General features: G+C 48.0%; 1 protein-coding gene and 2 pseudogenes across 2 annotated transcripts in view; 2 read left to right on the forward strand and 1 right to left on the reverse strand.

The window, feature by feature from the left end:
- Window positions 1–1,128, reverse strand: part of LOC113454858 (GTPase IMAP family member 2-like) — a gene marked incomplete at its 5' end in the record, with an annotated part of 3,225 nt that extends 2,097 nt beyond the window's left edge. Inside the window, one exon of the mRNA XM_087918996.1 lies at window positions 999–1,128. Coding sequence (XP_087775122.1) covers window positions 999–1,128 — 130 coding nt within the window. The remainder of the gene's footprint in view (window positions 1–998) is intronic.
- The window catches only part of LOC148123724 (GTPase IMAP family member 5-like), a 373,254-nt pseudogene that overhangs the window by 331,940 nt on the left and 21,188 nt on the right, over window positions 1–20,126 (forward strand). The window lies entirely within an intron of this gene.
- LOC148123728 (GTPase IMAP family member 7-like) lies at window positions 12,688–13,782 on the forward strand (annotated as a pseudogene).

Genomic DNA, 20,126 nt, shown 5'->3' on the forward strand with positions numbered 1-20,126 from the left:
AGATAAATGATAGTGAGATGGAGAGATAAATCGATAGATAGACAGATAGATAGACAGATAGAAAGAAATGATAGATGATACGTGGGTAGTTAAATGATAGAGAGATGGATATATATATATATATATATATAGAGAGAGAGAGAGAGAGAGAGAGAGAGAGAGAGAGAGAGAAATGACAGGTAGATTGGTAGGTAGATAGAGATGAGAGATACGTGTAGGTAAGTATGTAAATGATAGAGAGATAAATGTAGATAGATGAAATGAGAGAGAGAGAGAGAGAGAGAGAGAGAGAGAGAGAGAGAGAGAGAGAGAGAGAGAGAGAGAGAGAGAGAGAGACCAAGTGACTGAATCCGGCCTCTGTCTTGCCCCCAGGACACGGCCACCGTCGTAAGTCCAAGTCAGTTGCCGAGCCCCAGGGTTGGAGGCGGGACCCCCAGGGTTGGTCCTCGGGGTGGGGGGTCAGGGGGTCTCACCTGCCCAGCCTCCTGCTCCACGTCGGCCTGAAAGAGGGGAAGGGGGATGGGAATTAGGAGCGATCCTCTGCTTGGGAAGGAGGAAGGGGGCAGCGAAGGAAGGAGGTGTATTTCCCCCGGGAGGGGGGAGGAGGGAGGGAAGGAAGGAGGGAGGGAGGAACAAAGGAAGGAGGGAAGGAGAGAAGGAGGAAGGGGAGGAAGGAAGAAGGGAGGAACAAAGGAAGGAGAGGAGGAGAGGAAGGGAGGTGGGATGGAAGAAAAAGAGGAAGAAGGGAGGAACAAAGGAAGGAGGGAGAGAGGAAGGGAGGTGGGATGGAAGGAAAGAGGAAGGAGGGAGGAATAAAGGAAGGAGGGAACAAGGAAGAGAGAAAGAAGAAAGAAAACCAGGAAGGACAGAAGGAAGGAGGGTGGCAGGAAAGAGGAAGGGCGGCAGGAAGGAGAGGAAAACGAGGAGGGAGGGAGGAAGGAGGGGCAGGGCAGGACCCCCTCTTGGAGACAGCCCCCATTTCTTCTCCCCATACCTACCTGGCGAGAATCGGCGAAGGACTGGTAGGCCATTTCGGTCTCCTTCCTTCCTTCCTTCCTTCCTTCCTCTCTCCTTCTCTTCTCTTCTCTTCTCTTCTGTGGAAAAATAAAACAACACATCAATCTCCTTACAGAATCAGAGAGTTGGAAGGGACCCTCGGAGGTCATCTAGTCCAACCCCCTTTCCCAAGGCAGGAGACAAACTCCCCCACCCCATATCTACGTCCCTAAAAGACCCCAGTGTGGGGGGGAGTTAGAGTCCAGGGAGGGAGGGGGGGGTCTCTCTCTCCGTGAAGACCCCGGGGGGAGGGGCTAAGTCTCTTAGCCCCTCCCCCAAGGAATCTTCCTCCTCCCCAAGTCCTCGGATCTGCATCCCCTCTTCTAGCGAGGGGAGGGGAGGAGGGCCCGAGAATGGGGAGGGGTGGGCTAAATCCTCAGACCCCCTATCTCCCTCCCAAAGACCCCGAAGGGTGTGTGTGTGTGTGTGTGTGTGTGTGTGTGTGTGTGTGTGTGAAGTCCCCCTTCACCTCTGGAAAGGGCTCACGGACCCTCCTTGTCCCGCTTTGCGTCCGATCGACTCCTTTCCTCCCCCCCCCCCTAGAAGAAGGGAAAAGGAAGGTAGAAGGAAGGAAGGAAGGAAGGAAGGAAGGAAGGAAGGAAGGAAGGAAGGAAGGAAGGAAGGAAGGAAGGAAGGAAGGAAGGATAGAAGAAGGAAAAAGGAAGGTAGAAGATAGATAGATAGATAGATAGATAGATAGATAGATAGATAGATAGATGGAAAGAAAGAAAGAAAGAAAAAGGTACAGGAAAGAAAGATGGAAAGAAGAGAAGGAAGGAAGGTACAAGAAAGTTAGAAAGAAGGAAAGAAAGAAAAAAGAGAAAAGAGAAAGGTAGAAGAAGGAAAGGAAGGAAGGTAGAAGAAAGATAGATAGATAGATAGATAGATAGATAGATAAAGATAGATAGATAGATGGAAAGATAGAAAGAAAGAAGGAAAGAAAGGAAGGAAGGTAGGAAGGAAGGTAGAAGAAAGATGGAAAGAAAGGAAGGAAGGTATTAGAAAGACAGATAGATAGATATAGAAAGTTATATGGAAGAAAAAAAGAAAGAATGAAGAATGATAGAAAAAGATAGATAGATAGATAGATAGAGATAGATAGATAGAAAGAAAGAAAGAAAGAAAGAAAGAAAGAGAAAGGAAGGTAGAAGAAGGAAAAAGGAAGGTAGAAGAAAGATAGAAAGAAAGAAAGAAAGAAAGAGGAAGGGGTGAAGAAATTTCCGCCCGATCGGCTCCTTTCCTCCCCCCTCCACGACCTCTCCCTCCATCTCCCCCCTCCCCAGGCGGCTGAGACCCCCCTCCCCCTCCCCCTCCCTCTCACCGGGGTCTCCCTCGGGCCCAAAGACGGGCGCGAAGCTTCTCGGGGCTGCGATGTCCGTAAAGTCCCGACAGGGGGAAACGCCACGCCCCCGCCTGCTGACCACGCCCCCTTCCCCCCTCCCTCCCCACCAGTCGGAGGAGGGGCGGAGGAGTTATCCGAGGAGCGGGGGAGGGGAAAATGTGGGAAGGTCCGACTATTTGACCTCAAGGTCCCTTCCCACTCTTTTATTCCCCAGGGTGTCCGCTTGAGCAGTGGGTCGGACTAGATGACCTCCGAGCTCCCTTCCCAATTATGATTCTTTCAGGGTCTCCTGTTCGGGCAGCGGGTCGGACTAGATGACCTCCCAGACCCCCTTCGACTCTTTAATTCTCTTTAAGGGTCTCCCGCTGTTGAGTACGGGGTTAGACTAGAAGACCTTCCTGGATCCCATCCAGCTTTCTCACTCTGTAACGGTCTCTTGTTTGAAGAGGGGTCGGACTAGATGATCTCCAAAGGTCCCTTCCCACTCTTCTTCTGTCAGGGTCTCCTGCTCAGGCAGGGGGTCAGACTATTAGACCTCTGAGATCCCTTCCATTTATTATTCTGTCAGACCAAAGGAGGGTCAGACTACATGACCTCGGGCGGCGGGGCGGAGGGCGGGGCTCCCTGGCAGGAAGAAGAGGAAAGAAAACGGGGGAGCGGCCGCTTTCCCTCCAGTCACGTGATTTCTCCGCTTTCGCTTTAGCCGTCCCCCTCTCGCCCCCGCCTCGCCGCTTCCAGTTCGCGCCCGGGCGCAGAGAGGCCAGGCTGGAAGAAGTGCCTGGCGGAGTATGTGGCGTTGCGTTTTACTCCTGGGAGTAGCTGGGAAAAAGGGACCAAGCCGGGCGGGTTTTATGCCCTCTGGCCATCCAACCAAACCCGGAGCTTTGTTCGTTTGGAAGCCGTTACGGGAAGGGAAGGCGGTGTTTAGCACGGGGGTTGGACTAGATGACCTCTGAGGTCCCCTTGCGACTCTCTTGTCCTTCCTTCTCTTCTTTTTCTGATCTTGGCCTCCCTTGGCTCCCTTTCCTCCGAAGGAAACCCAGGCAGGGAGAGGGATGACAGAAGGACGGAAGAGTTGGAAGGGGGCCCTCGGAGGTCGTCTAGTCCAACCCCCTCCTCCAGCAGGAGACCCCGACAGCATCGCCCTATTGGAAGAGACGGAGTTGGAAGGTGTGGTGGTCTGACAATTGAAAAATGGGAGACGCAGGGAAAACGTCTGAGCAATTGCCAGCCCCGAGAGCACTCAGGTAGCAGTATTTATTAAGAAAATGCAAGTACAAAATCAAAACAATTACCTCAGCAGCATTATCTCAGCCAGGCCTCAGCGAAGGTGATAAAGTTCCCGTGAGAATATCCAGGCACCAAAGGTCTCATGGGAATGGCTCGGCTAGGTACTGTGAACCCCCACGCACATTCCTGGTCTCTGAGCTTTGCAGACCCCAACAGGATCAAACTCTCATCATAAAGACACTACTGCCCTCATGAGGAGCGTTTGTGATACCCCCAGATCTTACAAAGCTGTACAAGAACTTGCAGAATATGATGGATATATTACCACATTCCCTCCTTTTTTATTTATTCAAAGATAGGGGGTGTTTCAGTGGCATAATACACAGTTCCCTCGCAACTTGGTTTCGTACACTTAAGGCTGAGGCACACATTTGAAATAGATTAGGAATACATTGAATACAGCAACATAACATAATAAGTGTAATAACAATTATTACAACTAATTGAAGCAATAAACGTAACCATGAGCTGTCAGGAAGCCAATCCCATAGCAAAGCCCAAAAGTGACTTCCATTGAAGCCATCTTTTCCTGCTTCGTGTTCAGCTATGCGGTCTTCCATATCATGAACAGTTCTTGTAATGTTAGGCTCATAATTATGTATAAAAACACAACAATATGAATGAATTAAAGCACAAACTCCTCCTTTAGCAGCTAACATTATATCTAAAGCATAACGATTTTTGTAAAGTAACTTGGCGAATTTCAGACACTTCTTCATTTAACATCTTAATATTCTTAACAGTATCATAAAACATAGCAACAGTAAAATTATTTAAAATATGAATATCTCTATAGTTCATAGCTATTCCAAAAGGTGGGTACATGCATACAAAGCTAACAATTAGTTACATTTAAACTCTTTGCTGCAATCCGAGCGTCCTTGATGTAGGAATTTTCCTTCCTTAAATTATCACCAAGGTCTCTAGTTTCTGAGATAATAGCAGCTCTCCGCCTCGTATTAGAGTCCGTGGAAGCATAAGCGAATGGAAAAAGAAGTTGTGTAAAGTAACTTAGGCAACTCCAATTGACACCAATATTGTCCATAGTCTGAAACAGAAACATTAAACAGGATCAGAGTTGTAGCACAGGCTGAAGATATAATATCCTTATCAGGTCCTGAGTAAAGAATGTCTTGACCCTTATGCCAGGACCAATATGCTGGAAAAATCAAAAGATGCCGCTGTTTGCAGATTAATTTAGTCCGATTCCCAAAGGAACCTGCTGCATACAAGTTGATAATCTCAGATAAGCAGTCATCTTTTCCCAGCCTTCACAGCGCCACGCCTGGATTGCCGGCATCAAGAGAATCAGGAACCACAGGAACGCCATCCTGAGAATCAGGAACCTCAGGAACGCCATCCTGAGAATCAGGAACCTCCCTCACTGGCACCTGCGAAGGCGCTTGTGAATGATCAGGCCGAATGCAATGACCAGGAACCAACGAATTTGACCAAGATGTTCTACTGCCGCATAACCACGTCCCACATAATCAGCTCAGCGGGAACCCATGCCGGATCCGGAAGGAATCGCACCAACACTCGAGGCCTCACTGCATCTGTAGAAGGGGAAGAAAAATGCCTGCTGGCCGCGTAGAGGGGTTACGGACAAATTTAAAAAATTTAAAGTATACAAAGCAAGATTTAAATGATCTTGAATTTCCAGAAGCCCCAGGAGCTTCCTCCTTTTTATTTAATTTAGCTAACATGTTCTTGAGCGTGCCATTATAACGCTCCACAATAGCCTGTCCTGTGGAATTGTATGGAATTCCAAATTTATGTTCCACGGACCACTGTTTGCAAAACTGATCAAAGACTGTGCTCCGATAAGCCGCACCATTGTCTGTTTTTAAAGTTTGAGGCGTACCAGCGACTGAAAATGTCTTAATGCAATGATTGATGACATGTTTAACGCTTCACCTCTTTGAGGAGTAGCCATTAGAAATCCTGAATAAGTATCCACAGTCACATGTATATACTTCCAAGGTGCAAATGATGGATACTGAGTAACATCCATTTGCCAAATCATTGAGGGTTTCAACCCCCTGGGGTTGACTCCCATAGGAATAGCCGTGCCTTGCTTTGAACAAGTTGGACATTGTTGAATTATGGCAGCAGCTTCTGCAGCAGTAAGCTTAAATTGATGTGCCAACGCTTTAGCATTTGATGGAAAATAACTATGGCTGTCCCATGGCTGGACAGTGAGAACTGAAGTTACAGCACTGTCATGCTTTGGCATTGCCTTGTGATAAAATTCCAGGTAAATTACTATGACTACGAATATGGGCAACAAAACACACATTCACACGCTGCTCCAAACATCCTTGCAACAACAAAAGCAAACGTAGAATATTAGGTGATATTCCAGGAGACAAATAAGAACCTGCTACAAAGGGTAACAAATTATATACATACAAAGAATCCACTATTAGATTAAAATCCTGATTTTGAAAATTTTGAAAAGCCAAAACCACAGCAGCAAGTTCTGCCTGCTGGGCAGACTTCTGCTCTGATGTCACTTTTGTATGCCAAATTCAGATTTATCTTTCCAAACACAAGCACCAAAAACTTTCCCTCCATCAGTAAAGACTGTAGGAGCATCTGATATAGGCTGATTTACAAAAAGATTTGCTAAAGTAATTCTAACTGATTTATACAAGGATAACCTAGGATCGGCTGGAGGATGACAAGAAAACTTCCCTGGCCAAGAATCTATCAAAACCTGCAAAAACTCACTATTGCAAATCATTTGTTCCCAGGTGGCTAAAGCAAAAGGAACATAACATGTTACTGGTTCCATACCAGCAATAGCCTTGCAGCGCTGACCAGCACGATTAAAAATATCAGCAAGCTGTTCTGTGATACAATTTATGGATTTCGATGGTGTATGAGACAAATGAATCCATTCCAGAATCCTTAAAGCTGCTTTTTTTTTTACCTGAACTATCAATGCAGTAACTCTACGTTCTGAGATTAAAATCACTGATAATGGACAATCTGGCAAACATCTATCTGTCCACCTACGACTCAAAGCTTGCTCAATTAATGACAAAATTCCCTTCTGTTCTTTATTCAGGGTTATAATGTCAGATGCTTGCTTAGCACTAGCCAAAGCTTGAAACAAAGGACTTAATTGAAGAGTAGTTAAACCCAAATATGGTCTGATCCAATTTATATGACCCAAAATTGTTGTAGACCTACCAAGGTTAAAGGATCAGGAAGAACAAATTCCAACTTCAGAGGTGTAATGTGACTCAAGAATAATTTATGACCTAGATAGGCAAAAAAGGATATTCTTTTTGCAATTTCTCAGGGCTGACTATCAGCCCTTTCTCCTTCAGTATAGCAGTTAAAAGAATGACAGCAGAATCCGTTGCAGCATCAGAAATATTAGCAGCTATCAAAATATCATCCATGTAATGATAAACCTTCCAATCTGGGAATTTACTCCGGAAAGGTTGCAAAGCCCAATCTACAAACATTTGACACATGGTAGGACTATTTAACATTCCTGTGGAAGGACAGTCCATGCATATCGCTTTAGCGGCTGCCCCTGATTTATACTCAAGATAGTAAAAGCAAACAAATCTACATCTTCAGGGTGCAGAGGAATGGAAAAGAAAGCATCTTGCAAATCTAACACTCTTATATTCCATCCATCAGGTATTAAATTAGGATTAGGTGTCCCACACTGCAGTGGGCCCATTGGCTTTAAAATTGAATTTATCCTCTCAAATCATGAAGAAATCTGAATTTCCCAGATTTCTTCTTGATAACAAAGACTGGAGAATTATAAGGACTAGTGGTAGGCACTATATGTCCCTTGTCTAATTGTTGTTGAACCAATTCATGTAAATGAACTAATTTCTCACTAGTCAAAGGCCATTGATCTATCCACACTGGCTCCTGCTGGAGTAACTGTAATTTTAATAACTCCACAGGTGGGTGTTCAGTCATCATGAATGACAACTGTTGTATCAAACTGTTGCATCAAATCTCTGCCCCACAAGTTAACGTGAAGCGCAAAACAATCGGTTGGAAATGTGCAATAGCACTTCCCTGCTTTGTTTTGGCAGAAAGAATCCTCCTACTAACGTGCGTCATGCCTTGAAGTCCTCCGACTCCTCGAACAGACGGTGTAGGATCTGTCGGCCACTCCCTAGGCCACTCACTTTCGCTAATCACCGAAACATCTGCTCCAGTGTCCAGCAATCCAATAAACTGTCTGCCTTCAACCAAAAGAATTAATTTTGGTTTCTGATCAGCCTTGACATTTTGCATGATGGAAAACACACTAGACTCACTAAACATATCTGTAGATCCAAATCCACCCTGGCGAATTCTATCTGACTCCTCCAAAGACAGATATGGCAAAACTAAAAGCTGTGCAAAACAATCCCCTTTTTCAAAGATTGAGGAACAGGTGAATGAACTTGAATTTTGATCTGACCTCATAATCCGAATCAATAACCCCAGGAACCACAAACAATTTCGCTTATGAGCTGATGATCTAGGAAGAAGAAGACCCACAGAAGCCGGAGGCAACGGTCCATAGAAACTGCGTTGACCCTAAACAAACTACATGTGGATATCCTAATTCCAAATCCTCAGCTAATGGAAGATCAATTCCTGCTGAACCTTTTGTAGCTGGTGACCATATTTGATCCCTACCTCTTTCTGGTGGCTCCAACCCTTCGGACATTACTTCACTCTTTAGAGTAGGGAGAATGCCCCGATCCCTGCTTCTAGTTTTTCCCTCAGAATGAAGTCTGCACTGATTTGCCCAATGGTATCCTTTCTTACATTTCGGGCACACTGATTTAGGACGAGCACCCTGTCCCAATAACTCTTTTTTGCTGACTTTGACTCCCCCAGGAGCCCGACATTGCGCTTTAAAATGTCCAGGCTTCCCGCAATTGAAACAAGTGCCTTTATTATTTCCTGCCTGCAGAGCCAGAGCTAAAGTTTCCATGTTAAAAGTCTGACTCCCACCTTTCTACATGCGTTTATCAAATCGCTATCTCTCTCTCCGCCGCAATAAGCGGATTTAGAATTTTTACAATCTGCATTTGCCTGTTCTACTGCTAACTTCAAAAGTTACTCATTCGGGCAAATTGATTGTCAATTTGCCTTCAATAGCCACTTTCAATCTGCTAATGAAATTTTCATAGGGTTCATTGTTTCCTTGTTTGATGTTAGTAAAGGTCTTCACCACCTTCGCCGTCAGGGAAGGCCCGTACGGCTTGGAAAATTAACTGTGGAGAAGAATGAATCCTCCTCCGGCATTCCATCTCGCTGTAGTTCCACTGTTGTAAAATTACCAGATCCATAAAGCTGATCTGGAGTAACATTTGCTGTTCCCTCTGAACTGCCAGCTGTCTCCATTTCTGATCTAACACCAAATATTGAGCTGGAGTTAGAATCATATTAAATAGAGCTCTCCAGTCAGCCGGAATCATTTTATTTCCATAGCCAACTACTTCTAACAATGCCTGAGTGTATGGCATCTAACACCATACTCTTTTTGTTGCTTGCTTAACTCCCTTTAAAATCTTGAGAGGTAAAGGCTTCCACACTCTCTGTGGATTTAAAGCAGCATCTACACCAATTTCTACTGGATTAAGTTGAATCTCCACTCCAAAATCTACCAAATCATCTCCTGATAATTCCTCTATTTGTTGCTTTCTTGAATAGATGCAGTAACTGCATCTACTTGAGCTCTTAAAGGCAAACTCTTCTCTTCTGACAGTATTTTCAGTGCCTGACAGCCCTCTGGATTTATCTGGAGGTGCTGTCAGGTAATATACGTACCGCATTGTAAGGCGGCAAACCTTCTTCGGGGGTGCTAGGAGCGGTTGTTCATGCGTAGCTAATGCATCCATAACCACCCTCCAGGTTAACAAAATTGAAGAAGGGGCACGAGGCCCTCGTGCAAAAATTTCCCTATCTTTCTCCAGCACTCTACTTTAATACTACCTCCCTCTGGATAACACGGAATATGTTTCCAAACATACTGTAATAAGTCCTCAATTTCTTTCTTTCCTATTTCATGTCCTCTACTATGAACTCCAAACTTAAAACTATTCCCAGTGATCTCTCTCATTTCCCTAAGGTGCTTTGTCTGAGCTTTGAGAGACCTCCCCCATACTCACGAAAGAATCTGTCTCCGTCCAGCGAAGAAGATGAGGGCCAGTCGACGTCCGCGACGATGAGTATAGGATGCGGGAACGTGATAGCTTTCAAGCTATCACTACCAAACGTATAGCCTTCCAAACTATCACGCCGGGTCACCACTTGTGGTGGTCTGACAATTGAAAATGGGAGACGCAGGGAAAACGCCTGAGCACTGCCAGCCCCGAGAGCACTCGGGTAGCAGTATTTATTAAGAAAATGCAAGTACAAAATCAAAACAATGACTTCAACATTAGCTCAGCAGCATTATCTAGCTAGGCCTCAGCGAAGGTGATAAAGTTCCCGTGAGAATATCCAGGCACCAAAGGTCTCATGGGAATGGCTCGGCTAGGTACTGTGAACCCCACACACACATTCCTGGTCTCTGAGCTTTGCAGACCCCAACAGGATCAAATCACCCATCATAAAAGCACTACTGCCCTCATGAGGAGCGTTTGTGATACCCCCAGATCTTACAAAGCTGTACAAGAACTTGCAGAATATGATGGATATATTACCACAGGAAGGGGGGCCTCGGAGGTCCTCTAGTCCAACCTCTTCCTCCACCAGGAGACCCCGACAGCATCGCCCTGTTGGAAGAGACGAAGTTGGAAGGGGGCCTTGGAGGTCTTCTAGTCCGACAATCCCCCCCCACGGCCTCCCAAGCCTCTTTTGAGTCGGGACTCTGACCCACCTCATGTTTGGGGAGGGGTCTCCTCGGAAGTGGAGGAGAGAGTGGGGGGTGGGAGGGAGGGAAAGAAAGAGAAAGGGGAAAGAGAAAGAAAGAGTGTGAGGGAGAGAAAGGGAGAGAATGAGGGAGGAGAGAAAGAGGGAGAAAAGGGAGGGAGAAAGAGAGGAAGAGTGAGGGAGAGAAAGGGGGAGAGAGAGAAAGAGTGTAAGGGAGAGAAAGAGTGAGGGAGAGAAACAGTAAGAGAGAAAGGGAGTGAGAAAGAGTGTGAGGGAGAGAGAGGAAGGGAAAGAGAAAGTAGCCAAAACGGGGGAGGAGCTGGGAGGCTGGGAGTCTCCTCCTCCCCCTCCCCTCCCCCTTTGGGCGCTCCCAACTTCAGTTCTGCGTGGCGATCCGGCAGGAGGAGACGGAGGAGCGACTGGCAGAGCTCTGGTGAGCCCTCAAAAAGAAGCAGGGGGGCTGCGGAGAGTCCTCCCCCCTCCAATCCCCCAAAGGAGGAACTCAGGTTGCTCTCTCTCTCCCTCCCTCCTCCTAAGTCCCCCTCCCCTCCCACAGGCAAAGGGGAGGAGGAGGAGAGGAGGGTGGAGGCTCCTCTAACGGGACTGCCCAGCCCTCCCCTCCCCAATTCCTCCTCCCTCCCTCCCTTCCCATGGGGGTGGGGGGATGGGAGGAAGAAGAAGAAGGGGGGAGGGGCTGCAAAGTCTCTCCAAAGTGGGGGAGAGGGAGGGGCTTCACTTCCGCCCCCAATGATCCCCCTCCCCCATTGTCCGGACAAAAGCCCCCTCCCCATTCCTGGCCTCAAGAGGGGGAGGAGAGCGGAGTTTGGGCAGTCCTAAAGGGAATTCAGGGTTGGGGAGGGCAGAGGAGGGGGCGGGTGGGTTGGGCTAGCTGACCTCCAGGGACCCTTTTTGGTTGTTCACTTTTATCTCCTTCCTCCCTTCCTCCCTCCCTCCTCCCTCCCTTATTTCCCTCCCTCCTTCTTTCCTCCCTTCCTATTTTCCTTCCTCGTCCTCCCTCCCTCCTTCCTCCCTTATTTCCTTCCCTCCTTCTTTCCTCCCTTCCTATTTTCCTTCCCCTCTTCCTCCCTCCCTCCTCCCTCCTTATTTCCTCCCTCCTTCTTTCCTCCCTTCCTATTTTCCTTCCCCTCTTCCTCCCCTCCCTCCTCCTCCCTTATTTCCCTCCCTCCTTCTTTCCTCCTTCCTATTTTCCTTCCCCTCGTCCTCCCCCTCCCTCCTTCCTCCCTTATTTCCTTCCCTCCTTCTTTCCTCCCTTCCTATTTTCCTTCCCCTCTTCCTCCCTCCTCCCTCCTCCCTCCCTTATTTCCCTCCTCCTTCTTTCCCTCCCTTCCTATTTTCCTTCCCTCTTCCTCCCCTCCCTCCTCCCTCCTTATTTCCTCCCTCCTTCTTTCCTCCCCCTTCCTATTTTCCTTCCCCTCGTCCTCCTCCCTCCTTCCTCCCTTATTTCCTTCCTCCTTCTTTCCTCCCTTCCTATTTTCCTTCCCCTCTTCCTCCCTCCCTCCTCCCTCCCTTATTTCCTTCCCTCCTTCTTTCCTCCCTTCCTATTTTCCTTCCCCTCGTCCCTCCCTCCCCTCCTCCCTCCCTTATTTCCTTCCCCTCCTTCTTTCCTCCCTTCCTATTTTCCTTCCCCTCTTCCTCCCTCCCTCCTTCCTCCCTTATTTCCTCCCTCCTTCTTTCCTCCCTTCCTATTTTCCTTCCCTCTTCCTCCCTCCCTCCTTCCTCCCTTATTTCCTTCCCTCCTTCTTCCTCCCTTCCTATTTTCCTTCCCTCTTCCTCCCTCCTCCCTCCCTTATTTCCTTCCCTCCTTCTTTCCTCCCTTCCTATTTTCCTTCCCCTCGTCCCTCCCTCCCTCCTCTTCCCTTATTTTCTCCCTCCTTCTTTCATCCCTTCCTATTTTCCTTCCCTCTTCCTCCCCTCCCTCCCTCCCTCCCTTATTTCCTCCCTCCTTCTTTCCTCCCTTCCTATTTTCCTTCCCCCTCTTCCTCCCTCCCTCCTTCCTCCCTTATTTCCATCCCTCCTTCTTTCCTCCCTTCCTATTTTCCTTCCCAAATTCACAAACGCTCCTCATGAGGGCAGTAGTGTCTTTATGATGGGAGTTTGATCCTGTTTGGGTCTGCAAAGCTTAGATGGGCCAGGAATATCGGTCAGAGTTCACAGTACCCAGCCGAGCCATTCCCATGAGACCTTTGGTGCCTGGATATTCTCACGGGAACTTTATCACCTTGCTGAGGCCCGGCTGAGATAATAATGTTGAGGTAATTGTTTTGATTTTGTACTTGCATTTTCTTAAATAAATACTGCTACCCGAGTTCTCTCGGGGCTGGCATTTGCTCAGACGTTTCCCTGCGTCTCTCATTTCAAATGTCAGACCACCACACCTACTAACAGTCGGGGGGGAAATGAGCGGGAGATAAGAAAGGCCGTCAAGGGAGGCTGGATTGAGGTCGCTTCGTGAGCACACAGGGATTCTGAACTGATGGCGCCTTTGACCCGGTCATCTCAGTGCTCCTGACCGTCTCCCTCCTCCTCTCTCCTCTTCCCGCTTTGGGTTTGTAGGGCCCGAACGGCGGATCGTCCTGGTGGGGAAAACCGCAACGGAAAAGCGCCGTGGGCAACACCATCCTGGGAGCCCGGTCTTCGAATCCAAGATGTCGCTCGGCTCCGCCACCCAGACTTGCCAATCGGGAGGAGGCCATGGTGAACGGCCGGAAAGTGGTGGTGGTGGACACGCCGGGCTTCTCGACACGGCCTTGCCCTCGAAGCGGGAAACCTCGGCCGAGGTGAGCAAGTGCATCCAGTTTTGCATGCCGGGTCCCCACGCCATCCTGCAGGTGATCCGCCCAGTCCGCTTCACCAAGGAGGAGAAGGACGTGGCGCGCTTGATCAAGGAGGTCTTCAGCTTGAAGGCCAAGGATTACATGATCATCCTCTTCACCCGCAAGGAGGACCTGGAGGGCAAAACCCTGGAGAAGTTCATCGCCGAAGACAACGCGGGCCTGAAGGAGCAGGTGTACCACTGCGGCAACCGCTCCTGGCCTTTAACAACAAGGCCGAAGGGCGCGGGGGAGCGCTAAGCTCAGGTGGGCCAGCTGATGGCCATGATTGACGCCGCTGGTGCAGAAGAACCGCCGCGCCCGTGTTACACGGAGGAGATGATAAAGGCTGACAAGGAGCTTTTGGCCAAAAATCGGGACTTCTCCTGGCTGTGTCCTTTGCTTTGAGGAGGACGGCGACGTAAACGCCGGGGCCCAGTTTCCAGGCGCCAGCCGACGGCAACTCCACGGATCGCTTTGACTCGGCTCGGCCCGCTTCAGCTTCCGCTTCCCCCTCCGGAACTCCCTCCAGGAGACTTTCCTGGCGGAGTTTCCTGAGCTGATTCCGTCTCCCGAGAGCTGGTTTCTCCACAGGGTTGAAAGGGGTCCCTCCTTCCTCCCTTTCCTCGTTGCTTCATTCCTCCTTCCTTTCTTCTTTCCTCCTCTTTTCCTTCCTTCCACCTTTCCTTCCTTCTCCCTCCCCATCTCTCCCTTTCCTTCCTCCCTTCCTTCTTCCTCCTTCCCTCTGTCCTTTCCTCCTCTCTCTCCCCATCTCCTCTCTCTTTCCTCCTCCTTCCTCCTTCCCTCATCGGTTGTGTGTGTGTGTGTTTGTGTGTGTGTGTCTTTTGTTTTGGGGAACACGCTTGCACTTTGCAAAAATTCGGCAGCAGGTATCCAGGTGCACCTTTATTATTATTAAATTGGCCATTAATAAAATCATAACATTAAAATAAATACATAATAAAATTCATCCTATTTACGCTTGACATAATGTGCCATTCTAATAATAGTTAATCAAATTGCTTTGATTAAGGTGTGATCTCTCCTTATCTTAGGCTATACTGCACTACTAGCTCGATCCCCGTGCTTTGCTACAAAACTATGTAAGATTTTTTTGGGCCAGGGGTGGGGTTGACTGGATGACCTCCAAGATACCTTCCAACTCTTCTTATACTGTCATTCTGTAAAAGTCTCCGGCTTGAGCAATCCCGACTCTCACCTTCGTAATCGGGCTGTGACCATCCAAAATGCGAGTTGGTTTGCGAGCATCTGAATTTTGATCCCGAGGCCACCGGGGCTGCCGTGACAGTCCTGAGCATGAAACGCACATCCCATAAGTCCCTTTTTCTTCCAGTGCTGTTGTCCTGCGGAATGGTCACTAAATTCACCTCTTGTTCAGTCGAGGACTATCTCCGTGGTTAAGTTGAGGACTATCTCCGTTGAAAGCGGAGCTCTTCAGGGCCAATGTCTGAGGGACTGAGGCAGGAATGGGGAATGGGAGTGGAGGCGGGGCTTGCAGAACAGACGGACACAGTGGTGGTGTGCTACCGGTTCAGACCGGTTTGACCGAACTGGTTTTTTTTTTAAAAAGCCGATAATCAGCTGCGGTGGGGATTTCTGGCTTTGTTCCCCAATTTGGGGTTTTGGGTGTTTGAAGGCACAAACTCCCACACCCACACCTACACCGCTTCCTGGCTGCCTTGATAAGTGGCCAGACCCATCTCGGTTGTGTTGAATTGGGCGTCTTTAATGTTCCTTTAAAAACAAAACAAGAAAAACCGCGGTTTTCCTGTTTGAAAAGGTTTCCTCTGAGAAGGAATCGCTTCTCTGAATTGTTCAGCCGCCTGGATTCATTGGCTGTGACGGGCAGCCGTAGAAAATGGATGGATGGATGAGAGGGAGGGAGGGAGAGAGAGAGAGAGAGAGGGAGGAAAGGCTGGTTTGAAAAGATAAGAGGAGAAACAGAAAAAGCCGTGACTCAGTTTTTCCAGCCATTTCTCAGTTCTTTGGACCTTTTCAGGCATTTTTTCAGGCCTTCTCAGGCAGTTTTTCCAGCCATTTTTCAGGCAGTTTTTCAGCCATTTTTCAGGCAGTTTTTCAGGCCTTTTTTAGTCAGTTTTTTGGGCCTTTTCAGTCAGTTTTGGGGTCATTTTTCGGGGGCTTTTTTGACCCATTTGCAGGCTTTTTTGGCCATTTTTCAGTCAGTTTTTTGGTATTTTGAGGCAGTTTTTCAGGCCATTTTGGGGGCATTTTTGGCCCATTTACAGGACATTTTTCAGCCATTTCTCAGTCAGCTTTTCTAGCCATTTCTCAGTCAGTTTTTCGGCCTTTTCAGGCAGTTTTTGGGGCTTTCCAGGCAGTTTTTGGGCCATTTATCAGGCATTTTATAGATGTTTTTTTGGCTCATTTGCAGGCCATTTCTCAGATAGTTTTCAGGCCATGTCAGGGAGTTTTCTGGCCATTTTCACGACTTTTTGGGCAGTTTTTGGGGGTTCTTGGCCCATTTTGGGGCTGTTTTTTGGCCATTTGGGGGCTGTTCTTGAGGCCTTCTCAGGCAGTTCTTCAGGCCATTTTCCGGGTTGCTTTTGACCTGATAAAAGGCTCAAAATGGGCCCCTGCTCCAGGAGGAGCCCTCACAGAATCATACAGCAGTAGGAAGGGACCTGGGAGAAAGAAAGAAAATGAAAGAAAGAAACTAGAAAGAAAGAAAAAGGAAGAAAAAAAAGGAGAAAGAAAGAAAGAGAAAGAAAAAGGAAAAGGAGGGAAAGAGAGAAAGAAAGAAAGAAAGAAAGAAAGAAAGAAAGAAAGAAAGAAAGAAAGAAAGAAAGAAAGAAAGAAAGAAAGAGGGAGGAAGGAGGGAAAGAAAGAGAAGGAAAGAAAAGAAAGAAACAAAGACAGAAAGAAAGAGAAAAGAAAGAGGAAAGAAGGAAAGAAAGAAAGAAAGAAAAGGGGAGTAAAAAGGAAGGAAGGAAAGAAAGAAAGTAGGGCAAGAAAGAAGAACTCAAAGAAAAAAGGAGAAAGAATGAGAAAGGGGGAGTAAAAGGAAGGAGGGAAAGAAACTAGAAAGAAAGGAAAGAAAAAAGGAGAAAAAGAAAGAAAGAAAGAAAGGGGGAGTAAAAGGAAGGAGGGAAAGAAAAAAACTAGAAAGAAAGAAAAAGGAGAAAAAGAAAAAGAAAGAAAGAAAAGAAAAGGGAGTATAAAGGAAGGAAGGAAAGGAAGGAGGGAAAGAAAGGAAAACTAGAAAGAAAAAGGAGAAAGAAAAGGAAAAAGAGAGAAAGAAAGAAAAAGAAACAAAAGACAAAAAAGAAAAAGAAAAAAAAGAAAGGAAAGAAAGAAAGAAAAGGGAGAGTAAAAACGAAGGAAGGAAAGAAAGGAGGAAAAGAAAACGAGAAAGAAAAAAAGGAAGGGAAAAAGAAGAAAGAATGAGAAAGGGGGAGTAAAAAGGAAGGAGGGAATGAAAGAAAGAAATTAGAAAGAAATTAAAAGGAAGAAAAAAGGAAGGGACCTGGGTGGTCATCTAGCCCATCCCCCTGCTCCAGCAGGAGCCCCTGACAGAATCATACAGTTGGAAGAGACCTTGGAGGTCATTTAGCCCAACCTCGTTCAAGCTGCAGACCTTGATTGAAGCATAGAATGACAGCTGGAAGGGATCTGGGAGGTCATGTAGTCCAGCCCTCTGCTCTTCCCCTCCCCAATGGCAGGAAGGACGTGGGGGGAATTCTCAGCCGCATCTCAACAGCCGAAGGAAGGGAAAAGTCTCGCCGGCTGCCTAGAAATCACGTGAGTGGAAAGAAAAGGAGAGAGGAAAAGAGCCCCCCACCTTACTCACACACAGACACAAAAACACACCAGGAGCCCAGCAACAGGAAACAGGCGGGTTTGCTCTGTTTCTTCTTCAAAGCCCAACGGCCGCTTCCGTCCCCACCCCAAGCCTCTCTCGCAAAAGCCAGAGGTCATCTAGCCCGACCCCCCTGCTCCAGCAGGAGACATAAGAGAATCTAAGAGTTGGGAAGGCACCTAGGAGGTCATCCAGCCCAACCCTCTGCTCCAGCAGAATTACTGAATCAGAGTCAGGAGGGGCCTCAGAGGTCTTCTAGTCCAACCCCCTGCTCAAGGCGGAGACCCTTAACAGAAGAACTCTTGGAAGGGAACCTCAGAAGTCAACTAATCCACCCCCCTCCCCTTGCTCAAAGAGGAGACCTTAACAGAATCACAGCATGGGAAGGGTCCTCGGAGGTCCTCTAGTCCAACCCCACCCCCTTCTCAAACAGGAGACTCAATACCATGCCGGACAAAGGGCTCTCCAATCTCTGCTTTAAAAAAACCCTCCAGCGATGGAGCTCCCCCAACTTCTGGTGGCGAGCAGTTCCACAGGCCAAGGCTCCTCCCTGTGGGGATGTTTCCTCTTCATTGCAGGTTGCTTCTCTCCTGGATCAGTTTCCATCTGTTGCTTCTGGTCCTGCCTTCTGGTCACACACACACACACACACACACACACACACACACACACACACCCCTCTTCTTTGGAGCAGCCCCTGAGATATTCATTTTGCTTCCAGTTCTTTTATGACCCAACTAGGTAACATCATCGGGGCCGGAAAGGAGTCGGGTTTGTAAAAGGAGGAGGAGGAGGAAGAAGAAAAAGGAGGAAGAGGAATAATAGATGGATGGATGGATAGAAACAGAGATAGATGACAGAAAGAGGATAGATAGATAGATAGATAGATAGATATAGATATAAATACATAAAGATAGATAAATAGATGATATATAGATAATGACAGATGGACAGAGATAGATAAATAAATGGATAGAAATGAGAGATAAAGAGATAGGTGGATGGATGGATGGACGGACGGATGGACAGACAGATATATAGATGGAGATAGATAGATAGATGATAGAGATGAAGATAGATGGATAGAGATATAGTGTTAGCTAGATACAGAGATAGATAGATGGATAGAGATTAGAGAGAGATAAAGAGATAAGTGGATGGATGCATAGATATTGTTATATAGATAGATAAATAGATGGAGATAGAGACAGAGATAAATAGATATAGAGTTCGAGATATAAAGATAGATGATGGATAGAGCTAGAGAAAGATATAGAGGGTTAGGGTTAGCTAGATAAATGGACAGAGAGAAAGAGAGAGAGAGACAAAGGTGGATAGATAGATATAGGTAGATATAGACATACATACATACACACATACCTACCTAACTACATACATACATACATAACACATGAAGTAAGTAACACCACCATTTCAGGGAATAACATAACTGCCCAGCCGATGGTTTAAATGTACTTTTATTTCCAAGAAGTAGATTCCAGAGGAAAAACATTATCCCGGGGGCAAACAAGATTCCAGTCTCCACCCCCAAAAAACCCTTTCCATCTTTTTTCATCTGGAGATTTTTGCTTCTCCTCGAAACAGACCCCACAAAAAGGACCTCATCAACAGTGTGGTACAACTCGACAAAACTTGGGGCTCGGAAGTTTGAAAGACGGGCTAGTGGTCTCTCAACTTCTCTCCTCTTGGGTGGGATTCTCCCGGTTCGGACCCGTTCGGACCCGAGCTGCTGGCTCCGGTGATCAGCGAGCGAGCCGGTTCGCTCTGAAGAGCAAGTGGGCTAAGCTCTTTCCTGGGCTTTGATTGCGTCTTTCATGAGAGCCCAGCGGATTCTCGTGTGCGGAGCGGAGCACCCGCTCCCCCGAAACCGGGTTGTCTCGCCGCTTGAATCACACCGCAGGGTCGCCCTGTCCCGGAGGAAGAGGGAGGAGAGGGTGAACCAAGTCGCGCGAGCGACAGGGCCCATCGCGCCAGCAGCTTCGACTCATGCGAGGGGACGGGGCCCGGCAGGCGCACCCCTGCGAGTCCACGCCATTCGATTTTGTCCACTGGCGGAGTCAAGCGGCACGCACGTGTCTCCGCCGGGCTAGCTCTTGGGGCAAATTGAGCGCTCCCCCTGTTTGAAGGGGACCCGCTAGAGTGGCTGGATTCTTCCGTGACATCGGCCAGGAATCGGTGGAGTCGTCCCTCGCCACACCCACCACCCCTGGAGAACCACGCCCAATTGTGGCAGAGACGACTTGCAACACCAACTCGCCAGCCGGATGTCCCCCGCTGCACTTTGGCCATTGCCTACGGACAGAGGCCCGAGCAAATCTCACCGCCTCGGATAGCTGCTCCCCCACCCCCATCGCAGCTCGCCAGCCACGCAGGGGAGATGGCAATACACCGCGTGCACATGGATCTACGTATTCCCTTCGCGGCCATCGCCGGGAGGGGGGGAAGACGCGACCATCCGGAAAGGAGAGGAAGGAACTCCCAAAACAATCCATCTGTCAACTCGAAAGCATTCTTGGCCTGCTCTTGAGTGGCCATAAGAAGGAGGGCGGAGAGGGAGACGGGACGGAGCATTTGGTTGCAACCCCAGAAGCTCCTTCCACCCAGACTGAGTCCCAGGTGACCAAGAGCCGGACGGAGAGGCGTGTTTCCTACCGCCCGGAAAAGTCCTTCAGTTGGAGAAGGTGATTTATGACCTGTGATCTCTTCTGATTCATGGCAGAGCAGAGAGGCGGCGCCCAGTCTTGGCGGGAGGAGGGTGGGGCCAGAGTGGAGGAAGGAAGGAAGGAAGGAAGGAAGGAAGGAAGGAAGGAAGGAAGGAAGGAAGGAAGGAAGGAAGGAAGGAAGGAAAGAAAGGAAAAAGAAAGGAAAAAGAAGAAAGAGAAAGAAAAGGGGT

This window comes from Pseudonaja textilis, unplaced genomic scaffold (genome assembly GCF_049901715.1).
Source record: "Pseudonaja textilis isolate UNSWEBS1 unplaced genomic scaffold, rPseTex1.2 PTEXSCF22, whole genome shotgun sequence".
NCBI lineage: Eukaryota > Metazoa > Chordata > Lepidosauria > Squamata > Elapidae > Pseudonaja > Pseudonaja textilis.